Source organism: Sphaerodactylus townsendi, linkage group LG04, assembly GCF_021028975.2.
Source record: "Sphaerodactylus townsendi isolate TG3544 linkage group LG04, MPM_Stown_v2.3, whole genome shotgun sequence".
In the NCBI taxonomy this organism is placed as follows: domain Eukaryota; kingdom Metazoa; phylum Chordata; class Lepidosauria; order Squamata; family Sphaerodactylidae; genus Sphaerodactylus; species Sphaerodactylus townsendi.
The window spans coordinates 145,602,998-145,630,267 of NC_059428.1; the positions used below are offsets into that span (position 1 = coordinate 145,602,998).

At 48.7% G+C, this 27,270-nt stretch overlaps 1 protein-coding gene across 1 annotated transcript in view; it reads right to left on the reverse strand.

Moving 5' to 3' along the window:
* LOC125431384 (transformation/transcription domain associated protein) overlaps positions 1–22,221 on the reverse strand; it is a 100,142-nt gene extending 77,921 nt beyond the window's left edge. The window contains exons 1-19 of the mRNA XM_048494146.1: positions 22,112–22,221; positions 20,664–20,827; positions 17,826–17,875; positions 17,146–17,256; positions 16,633–16,737; positions 15,272–15,355; positions 14,067–14,123; positions 11,640–11,765; positions 11,337–11,414; positions 9,859–9,947; positions 9,228–9,324; positions 8,756–8,894; positions 7,885–7,963; positions 6,507–6,741; positions 4,823–5,150; positions 4,602–4,699; positions 3,269–3,463; positions 1,301–1,492; positions 1–146 (exon numbers count right to left, since the gene is read on the reverse strand). The exon at positions 1–146 is cut by the window's left edge and continues 20 nt beyond it. Coding sequence (XP_048350103.1) covers positions 1–146; positions 1,301–1,492; positions 3,269–3,463; positions 4,602–4,699; positions 4,823–5,150; positions 6,507–6,741; positions 7,885–7,963; positions 8,756–8,894; positions 9,228–9,324; positions 9,859–9,947; positions 11,337–11,414; positions 11,640–11,765; positions 14,067–14,123; positions 15,272–15,355; positions 16,633–16,737; positions 17,146–17,256; positions 17,826–17,875; positions 20,664–20,763 — 2,309 coding nt within the window. The 5' untranslated portion in view covers positions 20,764–20,827; positions 22,112–22,221. The remainder of the gene's footprint in view (positions 147–1,300; positions 1,493–3,268; positions 3,464–4,601; positions 4,700–4,822; positions 5,151–6,506; positions 6,742–7,884; positions 7,964–8,755; positions 8,895–9,227; positions 9,325–9,858; positions 9,948–11,336; positions 11,415–11,639; positions 11,766–14,066; positions 14,124–15,271; positions 15,356–16,632; positions 16,738–17,145; positions 17,257–17,825; positions 17,876–20,663; positions 20,828–22,111) is intronic.
* Between the last annotated feature and the right edge of the window lie 5,049 nt (positions 22,222–27,270).

The window sequence follows — 27,270 nt, forward strand, 5'->3', positions numbered from 1 at the left end:
AAGGGCAGAAATTCCTGATACAGGAGATCATGGCTCCCTCCGCCAATCGACCGGAAGAGCGCCCGGAGGAGCAAGAAATAGTTGTAGGGTTCCTTGGCCGTCTGTGCGAGTTCCATAGAGCTGTTTACTATCTTGTGCAAGTGCGGCTGTAAAAATCAAGCATTGGGAAGATTTCAGAGAAGAAGAAGAGTTTGGATTTATATCCCTCCTTTCTCTCCTGTGAGGAGACTCAAAGGGGGTCACAATCTCCTTTCCCTCCCCCAAAACAAACACCCTGTGAGGTGGGTGGGACTGAGAGAGCTCCAAAGAGCTTTGACTAGCCCAAGATCACCTAGCCAGCATGTGTTGGAGTGCACAAGCTAATTTGGTTCCCCAGATAAGCCTGCACAGCTCAAGTGGCAGAGCTCACAAATCTAGAAAAATGTAAAAGCCTGGAGAGAGCGATCACAAACAGATAGAGTGAAACACACGCACGTGCTAACTGACTTATCGCAAGTACAAACTCTGAAATAATTATGGGCTATATTAGTGTCTAAAGGATGCAGATCTTGCTCTGAAGTTGCTGCAAATAGCTCTCATCGTCCAAATTAAATTGTCTACTCAAGGCCACGCCATCAGTTCTTGAGAATTCAAACAATTTTTAACAGGCGCTGGCGTGGCGACGGCAGTATATCACACCATTTAAATTGGATTTGCCGGTTTACGAAATGGAAGTGACCTTGGTTTTGGCAGCCAGGAAAATAAACGAGACTCAACCACACCACGCGGCGAACGCTTCTTTACGAGGCAGCCGTTTCTCAGATTAAATTACCCCACTGGTGAAATGGGACTTCCTGGCAGATGGACAAATACCAAACCACGCGATTCTTTTTAAAGTTGAGTTGCACAAATCAAAGCCTCGCGCGAGCAGCCCAATTCAAGAGAATTCTTTGTGCCGTGCAAATCAGGACATGCTGGATTGTGGCCATAGAAATACATCGACAGCATCTGAGTGCTTTTGCCAGCCTTTCTTTCTTTGAACAACACACACACACACACACAAACTAAACCCCCATAACACAAACTGTTCTTAGAAGTCCTCTCAGTACCAAAAGAGGGTTCCCATATAGCAGAGGAAAAGGGGCTAATGTTCAAGCACAGTCAAAGTATCCTGAAAAGCAGATACTCGGGGTGACCAAAATAATAATTTCATGCAGGAAGCATAATGTTCTTCTCCCAAAAACCACCACCATCACCCCAAGAACGTGCTCCAAATCCACCCAGCGCAACCATTTAGTTTCGCCCGCTCGCTGCCTTATACCTTCAGCATTTGTTCGTTTTCTGCAGCAAAGAGCGAAACGGAGCCAAATACCAGCTTGAACAGTTTGAGGTACAGGTTCGACAGCTCCACGTTGGAGCCCATTTCGGGCAGGCGGTCCAGAAGATACTCCACCAGAATCGTAGCGAACAGAGCCGAGGTCGAAGGGTTGGCCAGGAAGGAATTGGCGACGATCTGTCGAGAGACCGCAGTTAAGAACATAAGAACAAGCCAGCTGGATCAGACCAGAGTCCATCTAGTCCAGCTCTCTGCTACTCGCAGTGGCCCACCAGGTGCCTTTGGGAGCTCACAGGCAGGAGGTGAAAGCAGTGGCCTTCTGCGGCTGTTGCTCCCGAGCACCTGATCTGTTAAGGCATTTGCAATCTCAGATCAAAGAGGATCAAGATTGATAGCCATAGATCGACTTCTCCTCCATCAATCTGTCCAAGGCCCTTTTAAAGCTATCCAAGTTAGTAGCCATCACCACCTCTTGTGGCAACATATTCCAAACACCAGTCACACGTTGCGTGAAGAAGTGTTTCCTTTTATTAGTCCTAATTCTTCCCCCCAGCATTTTCAATGAATGCCCCCTGGTTCTAGTATTGTGAGAAAGAGAGAACAATTTCTCTCTGTCAACCTTTTCTACCCCATGCATAATTTTATAGTTCAAATCCCACTCACAAAGCTGTTGTGAATGTGAAATTTTCTCATCTGGTCTGCTAACGCTGTGGACTCCATTTCACCAACCTCCATCCATCCCAGGCTCAGTTAAGAATGCAAGACGAACCCTGATAAATCAGATCAGGCATCCATCTAGTCCAGCATCCTGTCTCACCCAGTGGCCAACCAGTTCCTCTGGAGGGCCACCAACAGGGCATAGAAGCCAAGGCCTTCTCCTGAGAAGAACCTCAAAAGAGCCCTGCTGGATCAGACCAGTGAAGATCCATCTAGTCCAGCACCCTGTCTCACCCGGTGGCCAACCCGTTCCTCTGGAGGGCTACCAACAGGGCATAGAAGCCAAGGCCTTCTCCTGAGAAGAACCTCAAAAGAGCCCTGCTGGATCAGACCAGTGAAGATCCATCTAGTCCAGCACCCTGTCTCACCTGGTGACCAACCAGTTCCTCAGGAGGGCTATCAACAGGGCATAGAGGCCAAGGCCTTCTCCTGAGAAGAACCTCAAAAGAGCCCTGCTGGGTCAGACCAGTGAGGGTCCATCTAGTAAAGCATTTTGTGTCACCCGGTGTCCAACCAGTTCATCTGGAGGTCCAACAAGAGGGCAAAGAGACCAAGGTGTTTCCCAAGAAGAACCTCAGAGGAGCCCTGCTGCACCAGACCAGTGGTCCATCGAGTCCAGCATCCTCTCTCTCACAATGGCCAACCAGTTCTTCTGGAGAGCCAATCAACAGGGCACAGAGGCCGAGGCCTTCCCCTGATGTTGCTTCCTGTCACTGGGATTCAGACTACCTCTAAACGTGGAAATTCTTTCTAGTCACCCTGGCAGCACCCACCTATCGCCCCACATCCAATTCCCTTTCAAAGCCATCTATGCCTGCATCCCTCACAACATCCTTGTTTCTAAATGACAAACCACATGTCAAACTAGGGCAGTGGTGGCGAACCTTTGGCACTCCAGATGTTATGGACTACAATTCCCATCAGCCCCTGCCAGCATGGCCAATTGGCCATGCTGGCAGGGGCTGATGGAAATTGTAGTCTATAACATCTGGAGTGCCAAAGGTTCGCCACCACGGAACTCGGGCCTCTTATAACCTATACCCTCTTTCCAGATAGGAGATAGTTCCATTTAATTAGGGTAATTTAAAAAAGAAATCTTGCACAGTTCCAATCCCGGAGCGTGAAACCAAATTCGGAGCACATCTGGCTCTCACAAGGGGCGGTGTTATCAATTCCAACCCAGGATACCTCCCGGCCAACTCTAGCCCCGATAGTCAGGTGCACAAAACATGCTACCTGAAGGGCATAGTTCTTCGAGATCCTTTCGACCATGTAAGGCACCGTCGTCTGGAAGATCTCTTTGAAAGTCAACGGATTCATCATGGTGAAGACCCCGGCGAAGTGTTCCAGAACCTCCTTCTCTTCTTTCATCCGGACTGTCTGACAGTTGGCCACTCGAATATACGTCTGCCCGTTTCCAGCTATCTGAACCTTGGGCCGCAAAAGATATTTTGCACAATTCAATACTTCTCTCAGTTGTAGCTGCTTCCGAAAGCATCCCAATTGATTGAAAAAATGGGTCTTAAGGCAGAAAAAACACATAAGGAGAAAAAGGCAGGAGACGGACAGAAAATCCTGCTGGGATTTGGAAGCAACCAGTGGTGGGATCCAAAAATTTTATTTACAGGTTCCGATGGTGGTGGGATTCAAACTGTGGCATAGCACCAGTGGGGCTGGGCAGGGCACGACGGGGGTGTGGGCGGGCATTCCGTGGGCGGGACTTTCCTGGGCGGGGCTGTGGCAAGGACGCAGCCACTGCGCCAGTCCTTGGGCGGGAAACGAATGCACGCAGGCGCAGGATGCCACGCACGCCAGTGCACCTCCTGCTAGACTGCTTCAAGTTCTGCGTGCTACTGCTGAGAGGAGGGGCGTAACTAAGGCAAAAATCACGTGGCAAAATCACCCATTAGTAACCCCCTCTCGGGAACCTGTGAGAGCCTGCTGGATCCCACCTCTGGAAGCAACCTCACACAAGCCCCCCAAATTCCCCAGAATTAGGCAGAAAGAAGGAAAGGAAAAAGAGCCAACAGGAAAGACAGACCTGCTTTGGGGGAAGAAGAAAAAGATTTAGGATTTATACCCCGCTTTGTTCAACTGTAAGGTGTCTCAAAGGGGCTTACAAACTCCTTTCCCTTCCTCTCCCCACAACAGACACCTTGCGAGGCAGGTGGGGCTGAGAGAGTTTGGAGAGAACTGTGACTGTCCCTAGTTCACCCAGAAGGCTTTCTAAAAGAAAGGAAACAAATCCACTTCACTAGGTAAGAATCCACCGCTCAGGTGCAGGAGTGGGGAATCGAACCCGGTTCTCCAGATTAGAGTCCAACTGCTCTTAACCACTACACCACGCTGGCACTCATATTCAATTTTGGCTCATTGGGTGAAGGGGAGATAAAATGCCCACCAAACTTATCAGGTTTGTATGTCTGAACTAAGGCAGGGAGAAGAGAGGCTCAGGATAGAAAATTGGGAGGGAGGGATAGAAACCCCTTCTCTCTGAATGATGGCTAAAGTCACACACACATACACACCACAACCGCACAATAATCACAACACCAGTCAAGTTGCATACCTGATAAATATCCAAAGCCTGCATTGCGTATTTCACCAGCTTGATATAAATCTGTGTTTCTTTCGGTTGAAGCTGCTTGTTAGGAATGAACTGTGCTTCTAGAAAGGAAGAGAAAGGGGGACCAACAGCAGGGATTACTTTTCTTCCGGCAAAGCGAGGGGATTTTTTGCGTCCCCACCCCGTGACTAAATATCATGCGGTTGAATGGTGTGTAATATTACCGCCTGGCGCCTTGCAAGAAGTTATGCCCCACGTGATTGTCTTGACGCCGCAGACCAACGTCTTCACCAAGCTCCGGCAATCGGTGACTTGGAAGGTCTGTTTATCCTCCTTCTCTTTCTCTCCTTGCTTCTCGAACATGGGTCCCGCCATGGAGGCCACCGGCGTGGTGGGGGCGGGGGACGGGACAGGGACAGGGGCCGCGTTGCCGCCGGCCGGGACCCCCGGCAAAACTCCTTCCGCTGCCCCCACTTCCGACTGTGGCTTGCACTTCTTAAAAATGATGGACAGTTGGTAGCGGGCGATGGTGTGGAATTTGAGGACAAAGACCTAGAGGGGGAGGGTGAAGGAAAGGGAATTGCAGCCAGAACTTCCCAGTATACTCTATTACAGTTGCTGTTATTTATTTCCCGCCCATTACGATAGTCTCAAAGCAGGCTAAAATAAAAAGAAGAAGAAGAAGAGTTTGGATTTATATCCCCCCTTTCTCTCCTGCAGGAGACTCAAAGGGGCTGACAATCTCCTTGCCCTTCCCCCCTCACAACAAACACCCTGTGAGGTAAGTGGGGCTGAGAGAGCTCTGAGAAGCTGTGACTAGCCCAAGGTCACCCAGCTGGCGTTTGTGGGAGTGTACAGGCTAATTTGAATTTCCCAGATAAGCCTCCACAGCTCAGGTGGAAGAGCTGGGAATCAAACCTGGTCCCTCCAGATTAGATACACGAGCTCTTAACCTCCTACGCCACTGCTGCTCCTGAAATAACCCAAGTTCTGAAACTCCCGCCCCCAACCTCCCCCCAAAGTGGGTGGAGTGTACAGGAAATCCCTCCCCATCCCAATAGAGGGCATCAGTCAAACGCTCACGTAAAAAGGCCGGTTTTTACCAGGGGCTGCAACTACAAAAGAAACAATACCGCCCACGTGCTTCACTCAACGCTAGGAATTTGTTTTAATATTGGTCTGAGTGTCACTCCAGGCGCTACGCTATTAGAGAGATGTGTTTTTAACGCATATTTCTTTTGTAAAATACAATTCAATCGATTTATTACAGTCAACGACCAGTTCGAATAAACAATAATCTACATTACGCTCATTTATTTGTACCAGCAAAAACGCCATATATAGACAAAGGTTAAAACCGTAACTTAAAAAAAATAAAGACTTCCTAAAAGTGCGAAATAAAATCCCTTCTTTCTAGGTGAAAAACTATATTTAGTACTGCGTGCAATCATAATAGGTTTGGATGACGCACCATTCCTTACTATCCGTCCATTTACTGTTTCCTTCTAAGTTCGCAAATTGTTAAACAGAACTGCTTGTATTACTGCTTGTAACTCTGCGATCCCTGCCCATTAGCATGTATTCCAGTTTGCCTTTTTCATTCATAACCGCTAAATCGGCCAACACTGGATCAAGATGTTCCTCAGAGGCTTCTTGTAAAAAGGGCATCTAAAAAACATGTGCTCCAAAGTATCGATTTCTTCCTAAAAGCAGGAACAGAACCTCTTTTCAAATGGGATTTTCCTAAAATAAATTTATTTGCAATGCGCCACAGCAGAGTGGCCGCTTTTGTGGGCATCACGTTCGCGACCTCTGGGCTTTCAGTCTGCCGCACAAGAAGACACGCGGATGAACCCGGAAAGGGTTCTCTTGATTTTACGCTGACGAGTGCATGAGTTCCAGAAATACCTCCAGCATCCTCATCAGGATGTCTCTGCCGTTGCCGTTCTCCTGCTCGCTCTTGGACCGGATGCAGTCCACCAGGTTCAGCAGGAGCTTGCAAGACATGGTCTGGATGCTGCTTGGCAGGGACTCGTCGTCGATGTTCTTGGCAAACAGCTGGACGGCGAGGGAGAGGTCGTTGAGGGGGAGGTGCTGCCGGACGTGATGGACCAGGTCTGCCAACGTGCTGTAGGCCAGGGGTCTAGGTGCCCATGCAAAGAAGAAGAGAAGAAGAAGAGTTTGGATTTATATCCCCCCTTTCTCTCCTGCAAGGAGACTCAAAGGGGCTGACAACCTCCTTTCCCTTCCCCCGCACCCTTGTGAGGCCCTGCCATGGTTTTGTCATCTCTGGCAGTGCCCCTGATGGTTTCAACTTTGGGCGCTGCCAGCCCCTCCCAGCCTTCAGGTCAGCCTTAAGACCGGGTGCCACCAATATGGTTAGTCTGCTATTATTGGAATTGATGCTACACATTGAACTTTAAATGTCTTTAGATGTTTTTAAGTAATTTATTGGTTTTTATTGTATTGTGAACTGCCTAGAGCCCGTTGGGGATGAGGCTGTCTACAAAATCTAATAAAATAAATAAAAAATAAAATAAATAAACAAAACACCCTGTGAGGTGGGCGGGGTTGAGAGAGCTCCGAAGAACTGTGACCAGCCCAAGGTCACCCAGCTGGCATGTGTGGGAGTGCACAGGCCAATCTGGTTCACCAGATAAGCCCCCACAGCTCAAGTGGCAGAGCGGGGAATCAAACGCCGTTCTCCAGATTAGGGTGCACCTGCTCTTAACCACGACGCCATGCTGGCTCCCTACGCCCTAGGTAGCATCTACACCAGCCCACTTTGGTCCAGCCCAAAGCACGTTTTATTTTGTCGAAGGCTTTCACGGCCGGAATCACTGGGGTGCTGTGTGGTTTCCGGGCTGTATGGCCGTGTTCTAGCAGCATTCTCTCCTGACGTTTCGCCTGCATCTGTGGCCAGCCACAGATGCAGGCGAAACGTCAGGAGAGAATGCTGCTATAACACGGCCATACAGCCCGGAAACCACACAGCACCACGTTTTATTTTGTTCAATATATAAGCTGCCCTTCCCCCTACAGGGGTGGCTTACCACATAACAATAAAATCAATGATACATTTATCAGTATCCCTGACTGTCATCTCCTCGGAGCGGTACACAAGCCAATTAAGATTTCGCACAGACATCCATAAAATCCAGATTTGTACAGGGAAGGGAAAGAGAAAGGAAGAGGTGGATGCATAGATATCACTGCTAATGACAAGATTGGCTGAAGACTCCATCTTTGCAAGTCCAGCAAAACCATATTGAGATTCAATACACACCTCAGAGTTTCCCGCGCAGTGTACCCCAAGCCGATCAGGATAGATTCATCGAACAATTTGTCCATGCACGGGATGAATTCTGGATTTTTTAAAAAAAGAAAGGAAAGTTACAAGAGAACTTGGCTGCAACGGAAGGACTGAGAAACACAGACAACGCAGACAGCCCCAACTTGTTTGCTGATTTCATTCAACATGTAGAAGAGTTTCGATTTATATCTCCCCCTTTCTCTCCTGTAAGGAGACTCAAAGGGGCTTACAATCTCCTTTCCCTTCCCCCCTCACAACAAACACCCTGTGAGGTGGGTGAGGCTGAGAGAGCTCCAAAGAACCATGACTAGCCCAAAGTCACCCAGCTGGCATGGGTTGGAGTGCACAGGCTAATCTAGTTCCCCAGATAAGCCTCCACAGCTCAAGTGGCAGAGCGGGGAATCAAACCTGGCTCTCCAGATTAGACTGCACCTGCTCTTAACCACTACGCCACTACTGCGCTCCTGTACCCCACCCGCTCCCGAAACGAGTCGGACTCAAGTCAACAAATACTCAGTTATTCTATATCTGGCAATCATTATATGGTCACAAATGTAGAGAGAGATATGAAACAAACGAAACATGCAAACATTAAAAAAAAACATCATCTACACATCATATAGTGACTTCATTTCCACAAGCAGGGAAGCATCGACTTTTGCGGCCGAGAAGGGGTAAGCCCTGAAGACCACGACTCCGACCCCCATAATCCACCCCTTCTCGCCACCTCTTCACACATTATAACCGCTGGGCTACCTTGCTGCCAAAGTATGTAGTTTCTTAGCCTGCTCTCCCAACTCCCTAATGTTAAAAAAATAATAAAAATGTAAACGTCACTACGTACGACTCCTCAAGTCCGTGGTGAGAATGTGTTTCGCGGCAATGAGAAGCTCTTTCCTCAGGTGAGCTGTTTCTGCCGGACAGTTCGACAGCAGCTGCAGCATTCCCTTCACCATCTGCTGGGAATACTTTGCCACCAGTTCCTGGCCAGGACAAAAATAAAACCCAAACATATTTATTCATTTATGATAGCTCCGAAGTGGTGAACTGCTAGGGGCATGAGCCACCCAAACCTAAGTGACCAAACCCACCCCCTTGCCCTGTACGAGCCACATGCCCCACTGTTCCCATCATTCCTCATCGAGCTGGGAGACGAACTCCCCAGGGGGAGCCCGGGTTGCATTGTCTGCAATTTGCGTGATATATCCACATCCAGTTTTACATCTTTCTCCCCCCTCTGTCCATTTAGGTCTGAGGCTCCAACCGGAACGGTGCCTGGAAGAACCACCACCAAACTCCCACGCCCCGCACCTAACCTGATAAATCCTTATGATGTAAGCCAAGAACGACAACGTTTTGATTTGCGCGGCGATGAAGTCGGCGTAGAGTTCCTTGTTGTAAAGTTTGTGCTGCCTGGAAATGGAACGGCGCCGCGTGAAGGGACATGAAACTGCCCACTGAGTCAGACCTTCATTCTTTCAAGATAATTATTGTCTACTCAGACTGGCAGCTGCTCTCCAGGGTCTCGGGGAGGGTGGGTTTTGACATCCTGAGTCTTACTGGAAATGCTGGGAATCGAACCGGGAACCTTCTGCATAGGTCAGTCTGCATAGGTCAGTCCCACACATCTGGCCAAACCTCTCTAGGGCAGTGGAGGGGGGGGGGCTGGCCAGTCCAGGGGGGCCCCAATCTATGCCTCTACTAGCTTGCCAGTTTATAATGCTCATAGTCATTTGGGACTGTTTTCCACTGTAGAGGCAATTTCCGCCAAACCTCTACTGACTGTGCTTAGATCTTTCGCTAGACAAGGATGCAGTATTGCCAGTATTGGGCATCTATTGATAGCATCTGACAGAAGTATTTATAATGCGTCCACTTTTAAAAACATGCACACGGAGCAAAAGGAAAGCCGGGCTTTACCAAAGGCGCTTTGCTCTGTAAGTTTACCTTGCCTGCGTGGACACCTGGATAATAATCGTGTTCATGATCAAAGGCACAAATTCCGCCACCACGTTGTGAATGTTCAGCTTGTAAAGCTAGGAGACACAAAACAAACGCCAATATGAATGACTCCGGGGTCACCCGTCTTCGTTCTGTGCAACAGGAGTTTTTAACTTCCCAATCCAGAGTAAGGGGGGGATGAAGGGACTTGTGGAGGCAGAGCAGATTGAGGCTGGCGGAAATGCCCTCCATGGGGCACTTAACCTCAGCGGAGGGCAAACCTTCCAGCAGGTGCCACCAAGGCCTTCCAGGACGCCCCAACGCGGCACTGAGCCCCATATCAGCATTCCAGAAGTGTAGCATGGACAGAGCCAACATGAGTCGGCTTCTTCTCTGGCTCGAGGGGGGTGCAGGTCCACGGAGCCCGATTTATTCATGTATGCTGATTTCATACAATTTAGGGCAGCTAACAACCTTTACATGACATTATTTGTCTGTTTGTTTATTAGTTTTCTTACACCGCCCAATCCCCGAAGGGCTCTGAACGGTGAACAGAGGCCAATAGAGGCAACATATAAAATACAACAATAAAATCAATATATAAGCATTAAAATTTTGCAAAATACAGTAGCAGCAGCACATAAAAATGTACTGGCGGTGCCCGATGCAAGGCTCGGGAGGGGACTTGGCAAAAAGCGGAGAATAGCAGACAGAATCAAGGGGGGAGGTATCACAAGGGGCGGCAAATCTGCAGCCAGCCTCCCCAAAGGCGCGGTGGAACAACTTGGTTTTACAGGCTCTGCGGAACTCCCCAAGGTCCCACAGAACCCTAACAGATGGAGGAAGAGTGTTCCACCAGGCAGGGGCCAAGGCCATGAAAGCCCTGGCCCAGATAGAGGCCAGCCGTATCATTGAGGGGTGGGGGACTACCAGAAAATTCGCCTCCGCGGAACACAGAGGCCTATTTGGGACATATGGGGTCAGACAGTCCCGAAGGTATGAGGGTCCCAGGCCGTGAAGGGCCTTAAAGGTCAACACCAACACCTTAAAGATTATCCGGAATTCCACCGGGAGCCAATGCAGGCGGCGCAAAATCATCACACATTATTCCACAAAACATTTACACTCAACCCTTAAAAAGATAACTAGTAACTTTCTCTGGAGGGCACTCCAGCAGCAGGGGGTTGCGCTTTTCTTTTCGGCCTCCTTGCCCCGCCAAAGAGCCCTCTGGAGAGGGCAGGGTGGCGCAATAGCGGCACCGTCCCCACCTGCCTGGGCCTCTGCGTTGGACTTCCCCTCCACTTAATAGCCCAGATAAACAATGGAGTGTTCTGTTGGAGGAGACCAAAGAGGGATTTGGGCCGCAGTTCCTAGGGTTCTTCCTTGAGAGCAAGCCGCACAGAATAACACGGGACTCACTTCTGAGAAGACCTGCTTGGGTTCGCCCGCTTGGATGCAAGGACGCTCCCGATTCCCATACCTACCTGGTACATCAGGACGACGATGATCGGCAACTCGGCCAACACTTTCAAGGAGAGGGAACCTCTGGGAATTATGGAATGCTGCGGAAAACAAAATCAACATTGCCGATTCTGTTTCAGAAGCATTATAAACACAGAACTTGCCCCCTAGTTCCCTTCAGGAAGCTCCCTCCAAGAGTCTCCTAACGGTCTTCCCACACAAACACACACCCATTTGAGCTCGTACCAAACTTCCACCCCATCTCTGGTGGAGGGGGGGCGGGGAAGCCAGCTCGACTTTACAAGCTGAGTATCGATTACGCGTACCGTTCTTGTTTCACCATCATCCCGTTCCGGATTCACTTTGACAACGATGGTGGTGATCATGCCGACCATTTCCGGGGTCGGGACCGTGTTCTCGGGCACCACCTGCGGGTTCTCGAAGTATCGGTTCTACAGCAAGAAGCGAGAGGGAGCTGAGCTCTACACTGAATTTTAATGGGAAAGGTTTGTAATTGTTGTTTTTAAAGGTGATAATAATGACCTACGTAAGTCACCCTGAGCCCAGCGTAGGCTGGGGAGGGCAAGGCGTTAAATTAAATTAAATAAAACAAGTAATAGTAACGGAGCACTGTGGGGGAGGGAATGCAGTAGCTTATTTGAGTCAGTTTGGTGGGAACGCCCTACTCTTCGCGACGATTGCCTGATATTAACCTGTAGAATTCCAATCAATAAATCTATCTTGGTTTTACCCGTGTGCAATTACTGGGAGGACTCAGAACGCAATTGCAGGCTCTGCAGAGAGAATCACAATGCATTAAGAAGAGTTGGATTTATATCCCCCCCCTTTCTCTCCTTTAAGGAGACTCAAAGGGGCTGACAATCTCCTTTCCCTTCCCCCCCTTACAACAAACACCTTGTGAGGTGGGTGTGGCTGAGGGAGCTCTGAAAAACCGTGACTAGCCCAAGGTCACCCAGCTGGCATGTGTTGGAGCGCACAGGCTAATCTAGTTCACCAGATAAGCCTCCAAGCTCCAGTGGCAGTGCGGGGAATCAAACCTGGTTCTCCAGATTAGAGCACGCCTGCTCTTAACCACTGCACCATTACTGGGGAACCTGGACACCAAACCTCCCTATATGTGGCGGCTCGCAAGTGGGGGGGGGGGGAAGCTAACAATTCCAGTTGCCGAATCAACCCACCCTGACATTTTCAAGGCAAGGGAAGTAGACACGAAATAGTGACTGGGCTTTATCAATATATAGGTTTAAAGCAGGGGTCTTCAAACTATGGCCCTCCAGATGTTCATGGACTACAATTCCCATCAGCCCCTGCAAGCATGGCCAAGTGGTAGGGCTCATGGGAATTGTAGTCTATGAACATCTGGAGGGTCATAGTTTGAAGACCCCTGGTTTAAAGGGACAGGATTGGAAGTGTGAGCATATTGCACCCGTGGCAGGTTTTCCAGGTCTTTTCAGACACACGGGGACTGTCATTTCATTTCATTTCAATTTATATTTATACCCCGCCCTGTCCCCAAAGGGCTCATGGCAGCTAACAACATAATAAACAGATACATTACAACAATATAACGCTAATAGAATACATAAATAAAGCAGAACCAAATTTCAGATGGCGACTTAACACTTCGAACTAAACAATTTCTAAGAACAAAACCAGCAGCATTAGCAGCCCATTAATATATCAAACTAAATCCGTATTTGGTAATATCCAACACGTTAATAATAAATCAATACACAACAATATAGCAACAAGCCAACAACATCAGAATAGCAAAACATAGCAATCAAATAAGAATACATTGATACATTTCCAACCATGTTTCCAATAACAATTCATAACCAGTGAACCAATTTAAGCAACAAGCAAAATGTTAAACAGTGCAATTTAATCATTAATAATAAACTAAGACCATTAACACTAAGCTGAGGCTACCCCACTAACTATAATGGCTGCAAAAAAAAAAATAGCCTACTGGGACTACCTACTTACTCAAAGAGGTTTGGCTACACCCATCCTACCTCTACTCCTAACAATGTTAGGAGCTTTAAAGGGGGCTTGGGCAGATTTATGGAGAAGTCGATCTGTGGTTACCAATCTTGATCCTCCTTGATCTGAGATTGCAAAGGCCTTAGCAGACCAGGTGCTCAGGAGCAGCAGCCGCAGAAGGCCATTGCTTTCACATCCTGCAAGTGAGCTCCCAAAGGCATCTGGTGGGCCACTGCGAGTAGCAGAGTGCTGGACTAGATGGACTCTGGTCTGATCCAGCAGGCTCTTCCTTATGTTCTTATGTTCTTAAGGCCATTGCTTTCATACCCTGCAGGTGAGCTCCCAAAGGCACCTGGTGGGCCACTGTGAGTAGCAGAGTGCTGGACTAGATGGACTCTGGTCTGATCCAGCAGGCTCTTCCTTATGTTCTTATGTTCTTAAGGCCATTGCTTTCACATCCTGCCTCTGAGCTCCCAAAGGCACCTGGTGGGCCACTGCGAGTAGCAGAGTGCTGGACTAGATGGACTCTGATCTGATCCAGCAGGCTCTTTCTTATGTTCTTAATGTACTAAAAACGGTACTGCAATCCCTAGCTTAAGGCAGCGGAACTAACTGTGACCCTTTCAATACAGGAAAGGGGAAAGTCAACCTTAAGTGGGGTATTCACCTGCTGGATCGAGACACCCAGCCAGAAGCCCACGGACAGGTATACAGAAAACCAATCAAAACACCGGCGGAAGACTCACCACCACCTTGGGAAGCTCCTTGTAAATCTGTTTCACGAAATCCAAGAAATGATGAATCTGAGGGAAAGGGGGGGGGGAGGGACTTATTGGTGAAAAGCAAGCAGCCATCCCGTCGGAAGAGTTTTTCACAAGCGGCTCCCCGAGGGTACAGAAAACGCCATCAGCCAAAAGCCAGAGGGCAAATTTAAGCAACCACAAAGGGGTCTGGCATACTCCGTTTTATCTTGGAAGAGAAGACACTCACATTGTATCACAACCTATCGTTTCTCAAAATTTAGGAAGAGGTTGGATTTATACCCACCTTTCTCTCCTGTAAGGAGACTCAAGGTGGCTTACAAGCTCCTTTCCCTTCCTCTCCTCACAACAGACACCTTGTGAGGTAGATGGGACTGAGAGAGTTCCCAAGGTCACCCAGCAGGAATGTAGGAGTGTGGAAACACATCTGGTTCACCAGATAAGTCTTTGCCACTCAGGTGGAGGAGTGGAGAATCGAACCCGGTTCTCCAGATTAGAATCCACCTGCTCTTAACCACTACACCAGGCTGGCTCTCAATTAAGAGAATTATCCAGCGTGCATGAAAGTTTTGTGAAAGAACGTTGAATATTTTTAAGAAAAACAGGCCACTCAGAAGCTAAAGGGAAATACATATAGTTTCTGTGACATTTGCAGATCTAAATGCACGGCGGTTGCACATTTCAGATTTTGGCACTGGACAAAAAGCCGGGCTGAAGATAAAACTGGGTAGCCAATTCAATAAGCCTTTATTGGCATATACACGATAGTATAAAAATACAGTTCCAGTTAAAAAGTGAATAGTAAAAAACTTCGCGTTTGTCATGCATTCAGTTTACAAACTTCTGACAAAAACTTTGCCACTATAAGGCAACAATGAAAATCCTGACAATTTAAAAGCATAACTACTTTATCTGATTCAGTATAATCAATCATAGGGTCTATAGCTTGGGATAGCAGGCTGGATCGGAGTTCTTGGTATAATACGCAGTTCAGGAGAATGTGTGGGATGGAATCCAGCTGTCCTATGCTACAGGTACAGAACCTCTTATCGCTTGGAAGACCTTTAAGTCTTCCTCTATGTAGCAGAGATGGCATGATGTTAAATCTAGCCAGCATATAGGCTCTCCTGTGTATGAACTGGGTAGCACAACTGCATCTCCTCATTTGACTTTTATGCCTAAAAATTTACCTCCTGGGTGATCGGCGGCCGGAACTGCTTGTGCAGTTCTATAATTATCCGCAGGCAAATCAGAACGTTTTCCTCATTTTCAGTCTGGAACCGGGGGAAAGAAGAGAAGAGTGAACACAAGATTTCTCAGATCAGGACTGAAATCCTAACCAACCATAACAATGGTGCCAATCTAAGGTGGTTTACATGCTCCTTTCCCTTCCGCTCCCCACAACAGACACCTTGTGGGGCAGGTGGGGCTGAGAGAGTTCAGAGAGAACTGTGACTAGCCCAAGGCCACCCAGCAGGAATGTAGGAGTGCAGAAAGAGGCTGGATTTATACCCCACCTTTCTCTCCTGTAAGGAGACTCAAGGTGGCTTACAAGCTCCTTTCCCTTCCTCTCCCCACAACAGACACCTTGGGAGGCAGGTGGGGGCTGAGAGAGTTTCCAAGGTCACCCAGCAGGAATGTAGGAGTGCGGAAACACATCTGGTTCACCAGATAAGCCTCTGCCACTCAGGTGAAGGAGTGGGGAATCAAACCCAGTTCTCCAGATTAGAATCCACCTGACCACACCATGCTGGCTAATGGTGGGCAGCCCAATCCACAGCCCCGCGCAGCCAGGGACAGCACGGCTGCTTTGCCATCCCACAGCACCCAGAGGGCTTTCCAACAGTGCAGGGAGGCAGAAAAACACAACCAGATACATGCCACCCGAAATACAATACTTGCCACCAGAAAGCCCTCCATAGGGTTGAATGGGTTTGTCCCCCAAAGGTGCGACTTAAGTCCAAGCCCTAGGCCCGTGGTGGCGAACCTTTGGCACTCCAGAAGTTATGGACTACAATTCCCATCAGCCCCTGCCAGCATGGCCAATGCTCATGTTGGGAGGGACTGGTGGGAATTGTAGTTCATGAACATCTGGAGGGCCGTGAGTTCGACACAGCAGACATTTTCTCCAAAGAAAGTAGAATATTTTTAAAAATTAATAACTAAGCTATCTCTGTAGTCTGAAGATCAGTTGTAGACATACAGCCCCTAACTGTATGGCAACCATACTCTGGTCTTATATATCTGTTACCTGCCTCCGCATAGAAGAAGAGGAGTTTGGATTTATATCTCCCCTTTTTCCCTGGCAGGGGCTGATGGGAATTGTAGTCCATAACATCTGGAGTGCCAAAGGTTCGCCACCATGGCCCTAGGCTGTGGCATATTTGCCTGCAAAGCATCTGACAGCTCCCCCTTAGGAAAAAAAACCCCTAAGCCGGCATCTACTTGGGATACCAGCGTAGCTCCACAGCGGCCCGTACTTCCGGGTTTTGGAACGACAACATGATTCAGCCCCCCCCCCCCCAGGACTGTGCTGTTAAGGGACTGTTACCTCTAGAAATCTGAACATCACAGAGAGGATATTTTTGGTGTGCGGACGCAGGTGTTCATTTGTTGGTATTCTGTGGATTATTTCCAGAACCAATTTTCTCAGTTGCTAGGGGGACACAAAAAAAAAAGCATTGTTTCAAAACTGCAAAATTGTAGGTACGGGCGGGTACGGCTCCCTAACGAGATCCGTTCGAAAACGCTTGGTCGGACGGCCAACGTATGCCCTCGATTAGCTTTCAATCTCTGCATTATTCATTTTATTTTAGGATGTAAAGCTATGCAACTAAATACACGCCGGCTGATCTCTGGATGGGAAGAATCGACTTGATTGTGTCAATCGACTGATTGACTTAGGCTCATTCCGCACATGCAGAATAATGCACTTTCAAACTGCTTTCAAGGCTCTTTGAAGCTGTGCGGAATGGCAAAATCCACTTGCAAACAGTTGTGAAAGTGGTTTGAAAACGCATTATTTTGCGTGTGCGGAAGGGGCCTGTGAAGCTGAACCATATACCTGTGCTGGTTTTTCTTGTAGAAATTGGACTTCCCCGTCCTGAAGAAAAGTAAGAAATCGAGGGATGATATGTTCTAGGAACGTGGAATACTGAGGGGATGACGTCACATTCTAGAAAGACAAGGAAAGAAAAGGCTTTTAAGTAGTAGAAGAAGAAGAGTTTGGATTTATACCCCACATTTCTCTCCTGTAAGGAGACTCAAGGTGGCTTACAAGCTCCTTTCCTTTCCTCTCCCCACAACAGACACCTTGTGAGGCAGGTGAGGCTGAGAGAGTTCCGAAGAACTGTGACTAGCCCAAGGTCACCCAGCAGGAATGTAGGAGTGCGGAAAGACATCTGGTTCACCAGAGAAGCCTCTGCCACTCAGGTGGAGGAGTGGGGAATCAAACCCGGTTCTCCAGATTAGAATCCACCTGGTCTCACCACACCATCTTCTTCCTACATCTCTCAACTATCTTCCCTCAAGGCTTCATACAAAACAAACTACATTAAAGAGAGATGTGATAAGCAGGAGGGCTTAAAAGAAAAGGCATGCCATTCTAAGCAGAGCTACAGCCTCGTCCACGGGCCACAAAGGGTGGAATTCGAACCCGGGACCCTCTGAATGCTGCTGAGCCCCAGCCACTCCAGGAAGTAGCCAACGGGGATGACGGTACTTAGGTTAGGAAACGGTTGATACCTCAAAGTTTTCACTGACTTCTTGCATCATCTTCAACTTGGTTTCGTCCGCTTACAGGGGGAAAAAAGACACACAACCAGTAAAAACATTCTGGGAACGTTGTTAAAAAAAAACCAGTTATTTGATCCAAAGAAGCAATCAGATCTTATCAGTTTGGCTCTCACCACCCGGGATCGTGTCCATGAATCAGCACTTCTCAGTCACTCAGGTCAGAATTCTCAGTCACGCATCTTCACACATTCTCTCTCACACACACAAAGGGTTTGGGGTTTTATTGTTTTGTAGGGTTCGAGAAAATAGAACTCATCACTTTGCTTCTTTGTAAAAGGCTCATTCCACACATGCAGAAGAATGCACTTTCAAACTGCTTTCAGTGCTCTTTGAAGCTGTGTGGAATGGCAAAATCCACTTGCAAACAGTTGTGAAAGTGGTTTGAAAACGCATTATTTTGCGTGTGCGGAAGAGGCCAAAGCCAGGCACGGGGAAATCTCGGAGCTTGCCAGAGTAGAATGGAGAAATTGCACCCCTCTGTGGCTAAAAGCCCCAAGCCTCCCTGGGGACCCCATCCCCTCTCTGCCTTCAGAATGCAAATTCTCACCTCTTCCTTTCCTTCTGGGCCGTCATCATAATTCAGCCCTGCATTGGCATCTACCCAACCACAGTTAACAATAACCACTTTTCCTCTTTACAATCTGTGAAGTTCAGTTGGAAATTGTGATTAGCCTCGGCCTCAGCGAAATTGACAAGAGAGGAAAGTGAGAATTCCAGGATTGGTTGTCAATTTCCAAATTGACCGTTTTGTCACATTCCAGCATTATTTATTCACTATGAATGAATGGAATCTACTGTTACAACCACAAGTCACAACTGTAGCAAAAACATCTGTACCGTAAACAACTAACATTAGAAGTATCACAACACAAGTGTAACTTACAAATACCACCCAATACTATTTAAAATAAGCCCAGTACTCAACACAGAACAAAAGTTACAGCTACAGTTTCAATAGGAAGCTTATTAAGTAGACATGAACTGCTTCCTAATTTTAATAGACAAAAGTACTATAAAACACAACATAGTAAATATAACATAAACATCTGATTCAGATGCATACAAGAACATACTGCAAATAGATCACATTTGAAGTATCAAAACATAGGTATAAATTATAAATCCCATCTAATTATTGTGTGAAAAATGTCCACTGCTCAGCACAGGTTAAATCTTAAGGCTACAATTTAAATAAAGACCTTATAAAGTAGAGGGTACAAACGGCTACCAAATTTTAACAGACAAGTGTAATGCAAAAACAAAACATAGCAAACGCAACATAAACATCTGACCCAGATGCACACAAAAACGTGCCACAGATAAATAAACAACATCAGAAGTATTCAAAACATACAAATTATAGATCCCACCCAATCGTTGTTTTAAAATGTCCATTACTCTACGTAGCTTAAACCCGAAGGCTAAATAAAAACCTCAAGTACAGGTTACGAACCTCTTCCAAATTCTAATAGATGAAAACATAAGAATAACCATTAGAAAACTAAACAAAGAAGGGCATCTGCCAGTAAATATGTAATGCACTCCTCATTTATTCATTGCATTTACACACCACCTTTCTCCCCAATGGGGATCCAAAGCGACTTCCCACACAATCCAATGTGGAGTTACTCCAGTCTAAGATCAAAGAAATGAACAGGCTTAGACTGGAATAGTTTTCTTTAGAAAAAGATATGAGTTTTGGATTTATACCCCACCTTTCTGCCCTGTAAAGAGACTCAAAGGGGCTTACAAGCTCCTTTCTTTTCCTCTCCCCACAACAGACACCTTGTGAGGGAGGTGGGGCTCAGATTGTCCTGAGAGAACTGTGATTGGCTCAAGGTTACCCAGCAGGAATGTAGGAGTGCGGAAACACATCTGGTTCACCAGATAAGCCTCCGCCACTCAAGTAGAGGAGTGGGGAATCAAACCCGGTTCTCCAGATTAGAATCTACCGGCTCTTAACCACAACACTGCATTAACCACAACACTTGTAACAGACTTCTCTCTGGCCGTATCTGCACGGCCGTTTTACGACGACACAGAGCCAAAGCCCAGGCCGCTCGGTCACCTGGCAGCAGCTGCTAGCAGCAGCGGCGACAGGCGCTTCCCAGGCGGCGTCAAGCCGCCTAAACAACTAACCCTTTAAAGGGTTATTTGTTGGGAAGAGATCGTCTTCCCTGCGGCCAGTGCGAACCCGTGCGCCCGGGGCGGCAACTTCCCTCCCGCCCCACTTACTGTGTCTTCCTCATGGCCTGTAGGTGCCCAGCCCACGCCCACACTGTCCCTCGACCTCCAGGGGGGTGGGAGGGCAGCGTCAGGCAGAGATACGGCTGCCCACTGAAGCGGCAAGGTGCGGTAAGACGAAGATGCAGAAAGCGACTCCGTCTTGAGCCATGCCTCTACCGACCTCCCTGTTGCCTGCTGCATGCGCTTCCGTGCCGAGCAGGCCTCCACTCTTGCCGGCAAAGACTCTGGCAGCGTGAGGCGGGTGGCTGGTCTGAAAGCGGCCTCTGTGACACACCTCTGAAGATGCCAGCCACAGATGCAGGCGAAACATTAGGAACAAGATCCACCAGACCACGGCCAGGCAGCCCGGAAAACCCACCACAACCAACAACACCGCATTGTTAACATTTTCTTGTCTTTCATCCTAGTCTCACAACGGCACTAATAGGTGGGCAAGGTCACCTAGCAAGCTTCCACGGCAGAGAGGGGATTGGAACCGGAGCCTCTTAATACATCTGCAGCAAGCCAACACCCGTAATGCTGAGATAATATAAAACTTACGTGTATTGACATCCGTCAGAGCTGCCACAAACTGGAGGTATTTTTTCATTAGCGTGGTTTGGTCAACCACCGTGGGCCCTTGAGTCGAAACGAACGCCATTTTCTCTTTGGAAACTGGCCAGTCCTCGCAATGAATGGGTTAGAGATCACAACTATTGGCCCACCTGTCAAAAAAGGAAGGAAGGCAATATAACTTAAGTTTTGGGAGCCCAGAATTGGATAAGATCCACACTCCTTCCCCTATCTGCCCATCACACACAAGAAATACACACGTGGGCAACACACAGAGACCCAAACTTTACAATCTATACACCCCAATCTTGTGATTTATAGATTATGCAGTTCAGGGCTGTAGATAAAGGCCCTTCTGAATCAGCATGGTGTCGCTGTTAAAGGATCTGGGAGACCCAGGTGCGAATCCTCCCAGAATCCCAGGAACCGGCTGGGTGGACTGGGACCAGAATGGCATTCAATTTAATTCATTGCAATGTAATTAAAAAGCAGAGGCACGCCGGCTTATTCCACCCTGCGGACATTTATAAAGGGAAAGAGTTTATTACAGAGCGTTATGCTACCCTCTCGCTTTGAGCACTCTCTCTTTTAAAAGCGGGAAAGGGGGGAGAATTTGTGCTGCTTGCGGCGCCCCCAGGCTCGTACTGCTAATTTTTGTCTCCCTCGCGCTGCTTTGGGAGAAGGCTGCAAAAAATGAAGTCAATGGAGGAGGGGGTTGCCCATTGCAGCTCAGTCATGGCTCTGCGTGGCACAGGTTGGACCTTAAGAAGAAAACAATTGTAAAGGAAAAGGGAACAGGACTCTTCCTCCTGTCTCCCCTTAATGGGTGTCAAGATGGTCTTCCAGATGTTTATGGGCTACAATTCCCAGCAGCCCTTTCCTCTTGGCTCCAGCCTCCCATTCAGGGGTATCCAGCTGGGGCGCTCCAGCTGTTCATCAGCTACAATTCCCAGCAGCCCCTGCCAGCAGCCCTTTCCTCTTGGCTCCAGCCTCCCTTTAGTTCAGGGGTATCCAGCTGTAGTCTTCCAGATGTTTATGGACTACAATTCCCAGCAGCCCCTGCCAGCAGCTTGACACCCCTGAACTGCGGGGAGGCTGGAGCCAAGAGGGGAGCCAAGGGCTGCAGGCAGGGGCTGCTGGGAAGTGTAGTCCATGAACATCTGGAAGGTTACAGATTGACAGGATCCCTCTTCCCACAGCAAGGCAAGGATGCACTAAGCCCCGCCCCCTTGACCACGCCCACAACCCCTATCAACGCTCTCTTTAGGCAACCCTGGGGCCAGATGCAAGCCACGCCCTAGCCCCGCCTCCGGTCCCTGTCATTAGCATACGCCCCGCCCCTCCCGCTTTTTCCCCAGGAAAGGGGGATCGGGCCAAACCAGGCCACCATTTTCCCTTTTGTCCCCGCCGCCCGCTGCTTCCCGTCGCCCCCTCACCTGCCAGAGCCGCCCCGGCCCCCTCATGCCCGCCTCGGTCGCCTTTCCAGCCCCGCAGTGGAGACCACGGCGCATGGGCACAGCGCCCCTACCCGCCTCCTTCCTCGGGGGAGCGCGCGACGTCACTTCCTGTCCCCCCTCCCCTCCTGAGCGGGAGACTTCCGGTCTCGCTTCGCCGCTCTCGTAGAGACTCGGGGATAGAGCAGCCCCGTGGAGGAAGAACGAAAACTTCCGGTTTACTTCCGGTTTGTGCTGGACGTTCGGGCTCCGTGCCGTTCTAAGCTTCCTCGTCTCGGTGCTCTCCCGAGACCCGATCCGGCTCCCCCCCCCCCCCCGTTTTCTCCTCGCGGGGAGGCTAAATGCCCTTTGAAACGCTTCCTGCATTGAAACCTGCATTACATATAAACTTCTAATAAAATTAACGTTTAAAAGCATCATTTGATTTCTTTGTGATCAAAGAGGACAGGCCTCCTTGCAGAAGCACGTGCGCTGCCTGTGGTGGGCTTACTCGGGAGTAAGGGTCCAGCGGGCTCCAGGGGGGCTTGCTCCCAAAGACTCCTTTGCAACCATCACGCCAGGGGAGGGAAAGCAAAGGAAGCAGGACCAGGAAGGGGCCAGGTTAATTCCTCCCTAGGAGCTTCACTGCCCCCGCACTCCAGTCTGGGGTTGGCAGGTGCATGATGGGAAATTCCTGGAGATTTGGGGATGGGGGAGACAGGGACTTCAATAAGATTACGATGCCACGTGATTGACAGGTTTTCCCGAAGATGCCCTTTAGCTAATTTAAACGCTAAAATCTCCACCCAAGGAGGATCAGCTATCTCACCCTTCAGAGATGTGCAGAAGTGTGAAGACGTATGATAGGGGCTTAGCCTGTGGAGGTTGAACTAAAATGATGTCGGCTATCATGTGATAATGATGCAATGATGCTTGACGGATGGATAAAAGCAGAAGTCTCTTCTCAGTGTTTGCTTTTGATCCAAGATGCCTATTTATTTCAGCTTAAGTTCAAATAAATGTCCATATTTCTCACCCTTCTGGGGTCTTGGGCTCCAGAGATCCACAAGACTAAGTCACTAAATGTGACAATAATATCTCCAAGAATTGCCCAACGCAGAGCTGGCAACCCTATCTGGAAATCTCCCAGTAAGACAATTCACCTCCGTAGGACAGAGATTAGTTCACTCGGGCCCCTTCCACGTGTGCAGAATAATCCACTTTCAATCCACTTTGCTGCTGGATTTTACTTTCACAATGTCAAACAATTGTGAAAGTGGGTTGAATGTGCATTATTCTGCATGTGTGGAAGGGGCCTGCTTGCTTTATAGGGTTGCCTCTGGGCAGAGGTGGGATCCAGCAGGTTCTCACCAGTTCCCGAGAGTGGGTTACTAATTATTGGTGTGTGCCGAGAGGGGGTTACTAATTGGGTCCGCTTTTCCGTTAGAAATTCCATTAGGTCCAAAAATCATAAAGTCCTGTCGTTTCCGATGTGGCTGGTTAGTGAAGGTAGAAAACGGGATAATTCTCCCTGTTGGGCTGTTTTAAAAAACATGTTTTAGTAATATGGTAAAGTTCCTTGTTTAAGGAAAGTATCCTTCTTTTGCTTTCTAGAAACAAAATTAAGTATTTGAAAGTATTAAGTATTTGACAGGCAGTCAATTAGAGGAGAAGTAGTTGTTTCTGTTGGCAGTAGACGATAGGACTTGCCATAATGAGTTTAAATTATGGACAGAAAGATACCAGCTGGAAATTAGGAACTTTTTTTTTACAGTAAGAGTTTTTTACAGTAACAGAGAAATTATTAATGCCCCGCCCCCGGAATGCCTGGCCACGCCCCCGCCATGCCACACCCAGCCCCATTGTAGCTACCCCACTGTTTGAATCCCACCACCATGGGAACCTGTTGTAGTCGACCCACGTGGTCAGCGCAAGAACGAGACAAGACGCGGAGATAACATCTGGTGGAGATCGCCAGCAGCGGGAGCGCGGAGGTCCGTGTTCCTAGCGAATCTCCCGCGTGCTGGTTCCTGGCACCTTTTATTATGATTCTAATACGCAAGTAGAGGGGCGGGACGGAGAGTCCGAGAGCTTGGAAGGGAGAGCAGGAGAGATCATCATGTGATGCATGATCTCACCTGGCTGCCCTAATGCGCGAGAAGAGCGTAGCCGCCTGGGCTCAATCCTCACCTGGGGGGCAGATCATTGTCCCTTTGTCTGGGATGCCCGGTGACTGAGCCAGATAGTTCATGACCCACAGTGGACTCATACCGGGTTGAGGAGTGGGGGTGCGAGTGGCGACCAGAAGGTCGTGAGGTCCGTTGGTGTGCTAACGTTTTACCACGTGCTGTTGGGTCAGCAGTGCATTACTACATCTCCTCCTTTTTTTTTACATTTTAGAAGGGGACCGAAATGCTAGGGGGGTGATTTAAAGGGACGCTTTGTCTCTCCTCCGCCCGCCTGGTCAAGCTGGACCGAGCTGCTTTGTGTAACATTAGGAACTTGGTTGCGGGGTAAAGGGAAATTGAGGGGCTTTACAATTAACACCGCGTTACAGAGCAATATTAGATACACACATTGAATGAAACAAGATCCCACGACGCAGGCATACAATCAAACCAATGCAGAGCTGTACGATAAGCACTTCAACTATCCTCCCGCAGCCAGCTCCAGAGGGCTGACCACCAATCAAGGGCAATACATCGCATTATTTCAGATTGGATACAATTTCTTGCAACTCACCGCATCTTCATATGAATCAACTGGGAATTATCAGAGAGATTAAAGCAACACATATTATGTACATTCTTCACAACCCTGGTGATGCAATAACAACAAACAATCAATGGCGACACGATAATCTAAAGTTAAGCTTGATCTAAGTTCCTGCTGCTTTCGAGGAGGCCAAGGGCATCCAGAGCAATGGAGGTGGAGTTGATGGATTTAGCAAGGAGCACAGGCCAGCCGGCCAATAGTCTTGGTGTTACAGCGGAAACAAGTCCGGGGACTCCCACAAGGGGAAGTTGCGGGGAAACACACTTTGCTTGGTTAGAGCGCCCGGCGTCGCCCGGCAAGGGGGGGGGTCGAGGGATGGAGCCGCGCCGCTTTGCCCAGGCTTCCGGGTGAAGCCTGAAGGCAGAACGAGGAAGTGGTGAAGCGGTAGCAGAGAGTTCCGGCAGACACGAGGCGGAAGTCGCAGCAACAACAAATAACATAACTTCACCAAAATTAAGGCATGCAATAACTTCAGCAATAGTTGGTTCTACAGTAAGCAATAAGAAACATGGCTAAACGATACATAGGCTGGATGATGTATCGGAAGGGAAGGCAACCCGTGGATTTTGCATAATAATTGTCCCAATGCATGGCTCTTGCTGTTTGACTACACAAAGCTACAGAGCCGATGGTGGCGGAGTCCATGGATTTCTCAAAGAGCGTGAGGGAGAGCTACTGATAGTCTTGCTAGCATTGCAGGTTCAGTGGTTCTCACGAGCAAGGTTGTGAGGAGAAGGCGCGGTTCCAACAATATCTCAAGCCGCTGAAAACAGCAGAGTATTCCAAGGGTTAATCTTATCAGGAATGTTCCTGGCTGCAATTCCAAGTTTCAGCCAGGCCGACAGAGAGGAGAGAGGAGGAATGGCGACTGGATGAGGGCAGCTTAATACATAGTATCAAACTCTGAGCCATAGCTGGCCCAGGCTGCCGCACCTCTGGGGGGTGGCCCCAGTGAGGGCTAGTGATCTCCCGTGGAAGAATGTGGTGTTACTGGCTCCAGAGAGATCCCTCCCATCTCGGCCCAGGCTGGGGCAATCGGGCCCCTCTTCAACAGGAGGCGGCTGGGTTGGATCTCCAGGGAGGCCCGCTTCCATCTCCCTGGATGGGGCTACCTGGCATGGCGAGCTGGACTCCCTGTGGGTTGAAGAGAGAAAACAAGCAACGCTTTTCCCCAAGTGGGTTTATTGGCGCTGGCTGGGTTAGTAGATGACAATAGAGGACCTGGAGCCCTGAGTGGGGGGGGGGGGCGAAAGCAATTTTGAATGATTGATAGAGAACGATACTTTGGATATGGTCTGCTGGATGAGACCTTGATTTATGGTCTGCTGGATGAGACCTTGATTGGGTCGATAGAGAGGGAACTACTCCACTTTCTTTCGTTTGTTTCTGGCCAAGTCTTCCTTTAGGCGCAGTTATTGGCCCATTCCGACAAACGATCGCTTGCAACATTCAAGCAAGGCGTTAAGAGACACAAGGCAGGGAATTGCCCGAAGGCTTAGACATGGACCGAAGGAAAAGGTTCGCTCGAGGGAGAGGTTTGAAGAAGAGTTTTGAAGGTTTAAACTAAGATGGAGGCGCTTTGAAGCAGGCTTCTCCCATCGGGTATCCTAGGGAGCACGCCTTACGAAGTTGTGTCCCCGCTTTTAAGGCGGATGCTGTAATGGGCTGAAGCCTTTCAAGGCATTGGCACACATAATCAGAAGCGGAGAAAACTTTAATTGAAGAGCACAAGAGCATAGCTTAGGCAAGTTAAATGGAAAAAATCCCTCTCTTATGAGGGGAGAGAACTTTAGGGGTCTCTCTTGAAAGGGGGGCAAGACATATGTACAGAACATACATAGGGCATACCAGAGCACATATAAAGTAACGCAGGGAGGGATTGCAACTCTGATTTGAGATCTTGCTCTCTGGAGAGGTAATTGACGCATTTTGCTGCCGCTGGGAGCTTTGAGCTTAGGGCTTTGCACAGGCTCCAGAGGCTATGGAGGATTCGGTTTGAACCTTGCTGTTGAGAGGGCCAAGGGGGGCTTCTTCTTCACGGGCGACCTTTTGGCTTAAGGCCATTGTGCGAGCATCTTCCCCTTTCCATGCCCTGGCATTGTCCTGGTAGATTGGCTATGGGGCATTCTGAGGAAGGGTTCAAAACGGTAGTCCCCTCTTCCGTCACAGCATTTCTTTCTGTTGCAATTCAGAAGTGACTGTGGACCCTGGTAGAGAGATTTTGAAATGCGTGCCATTCTGGGGGGGCACTTGGCGGAGGCATGGCAAGGACTTTGGAAGTAGAAGGGGTTAGCAGAGCAGGAAGTATAGGTATAAGCTGGGGAGCAACAAGACCAGCCCAATGGTCTCCGTGGGGATGGGGATCACTATACTGAGCTGGGGCAGCT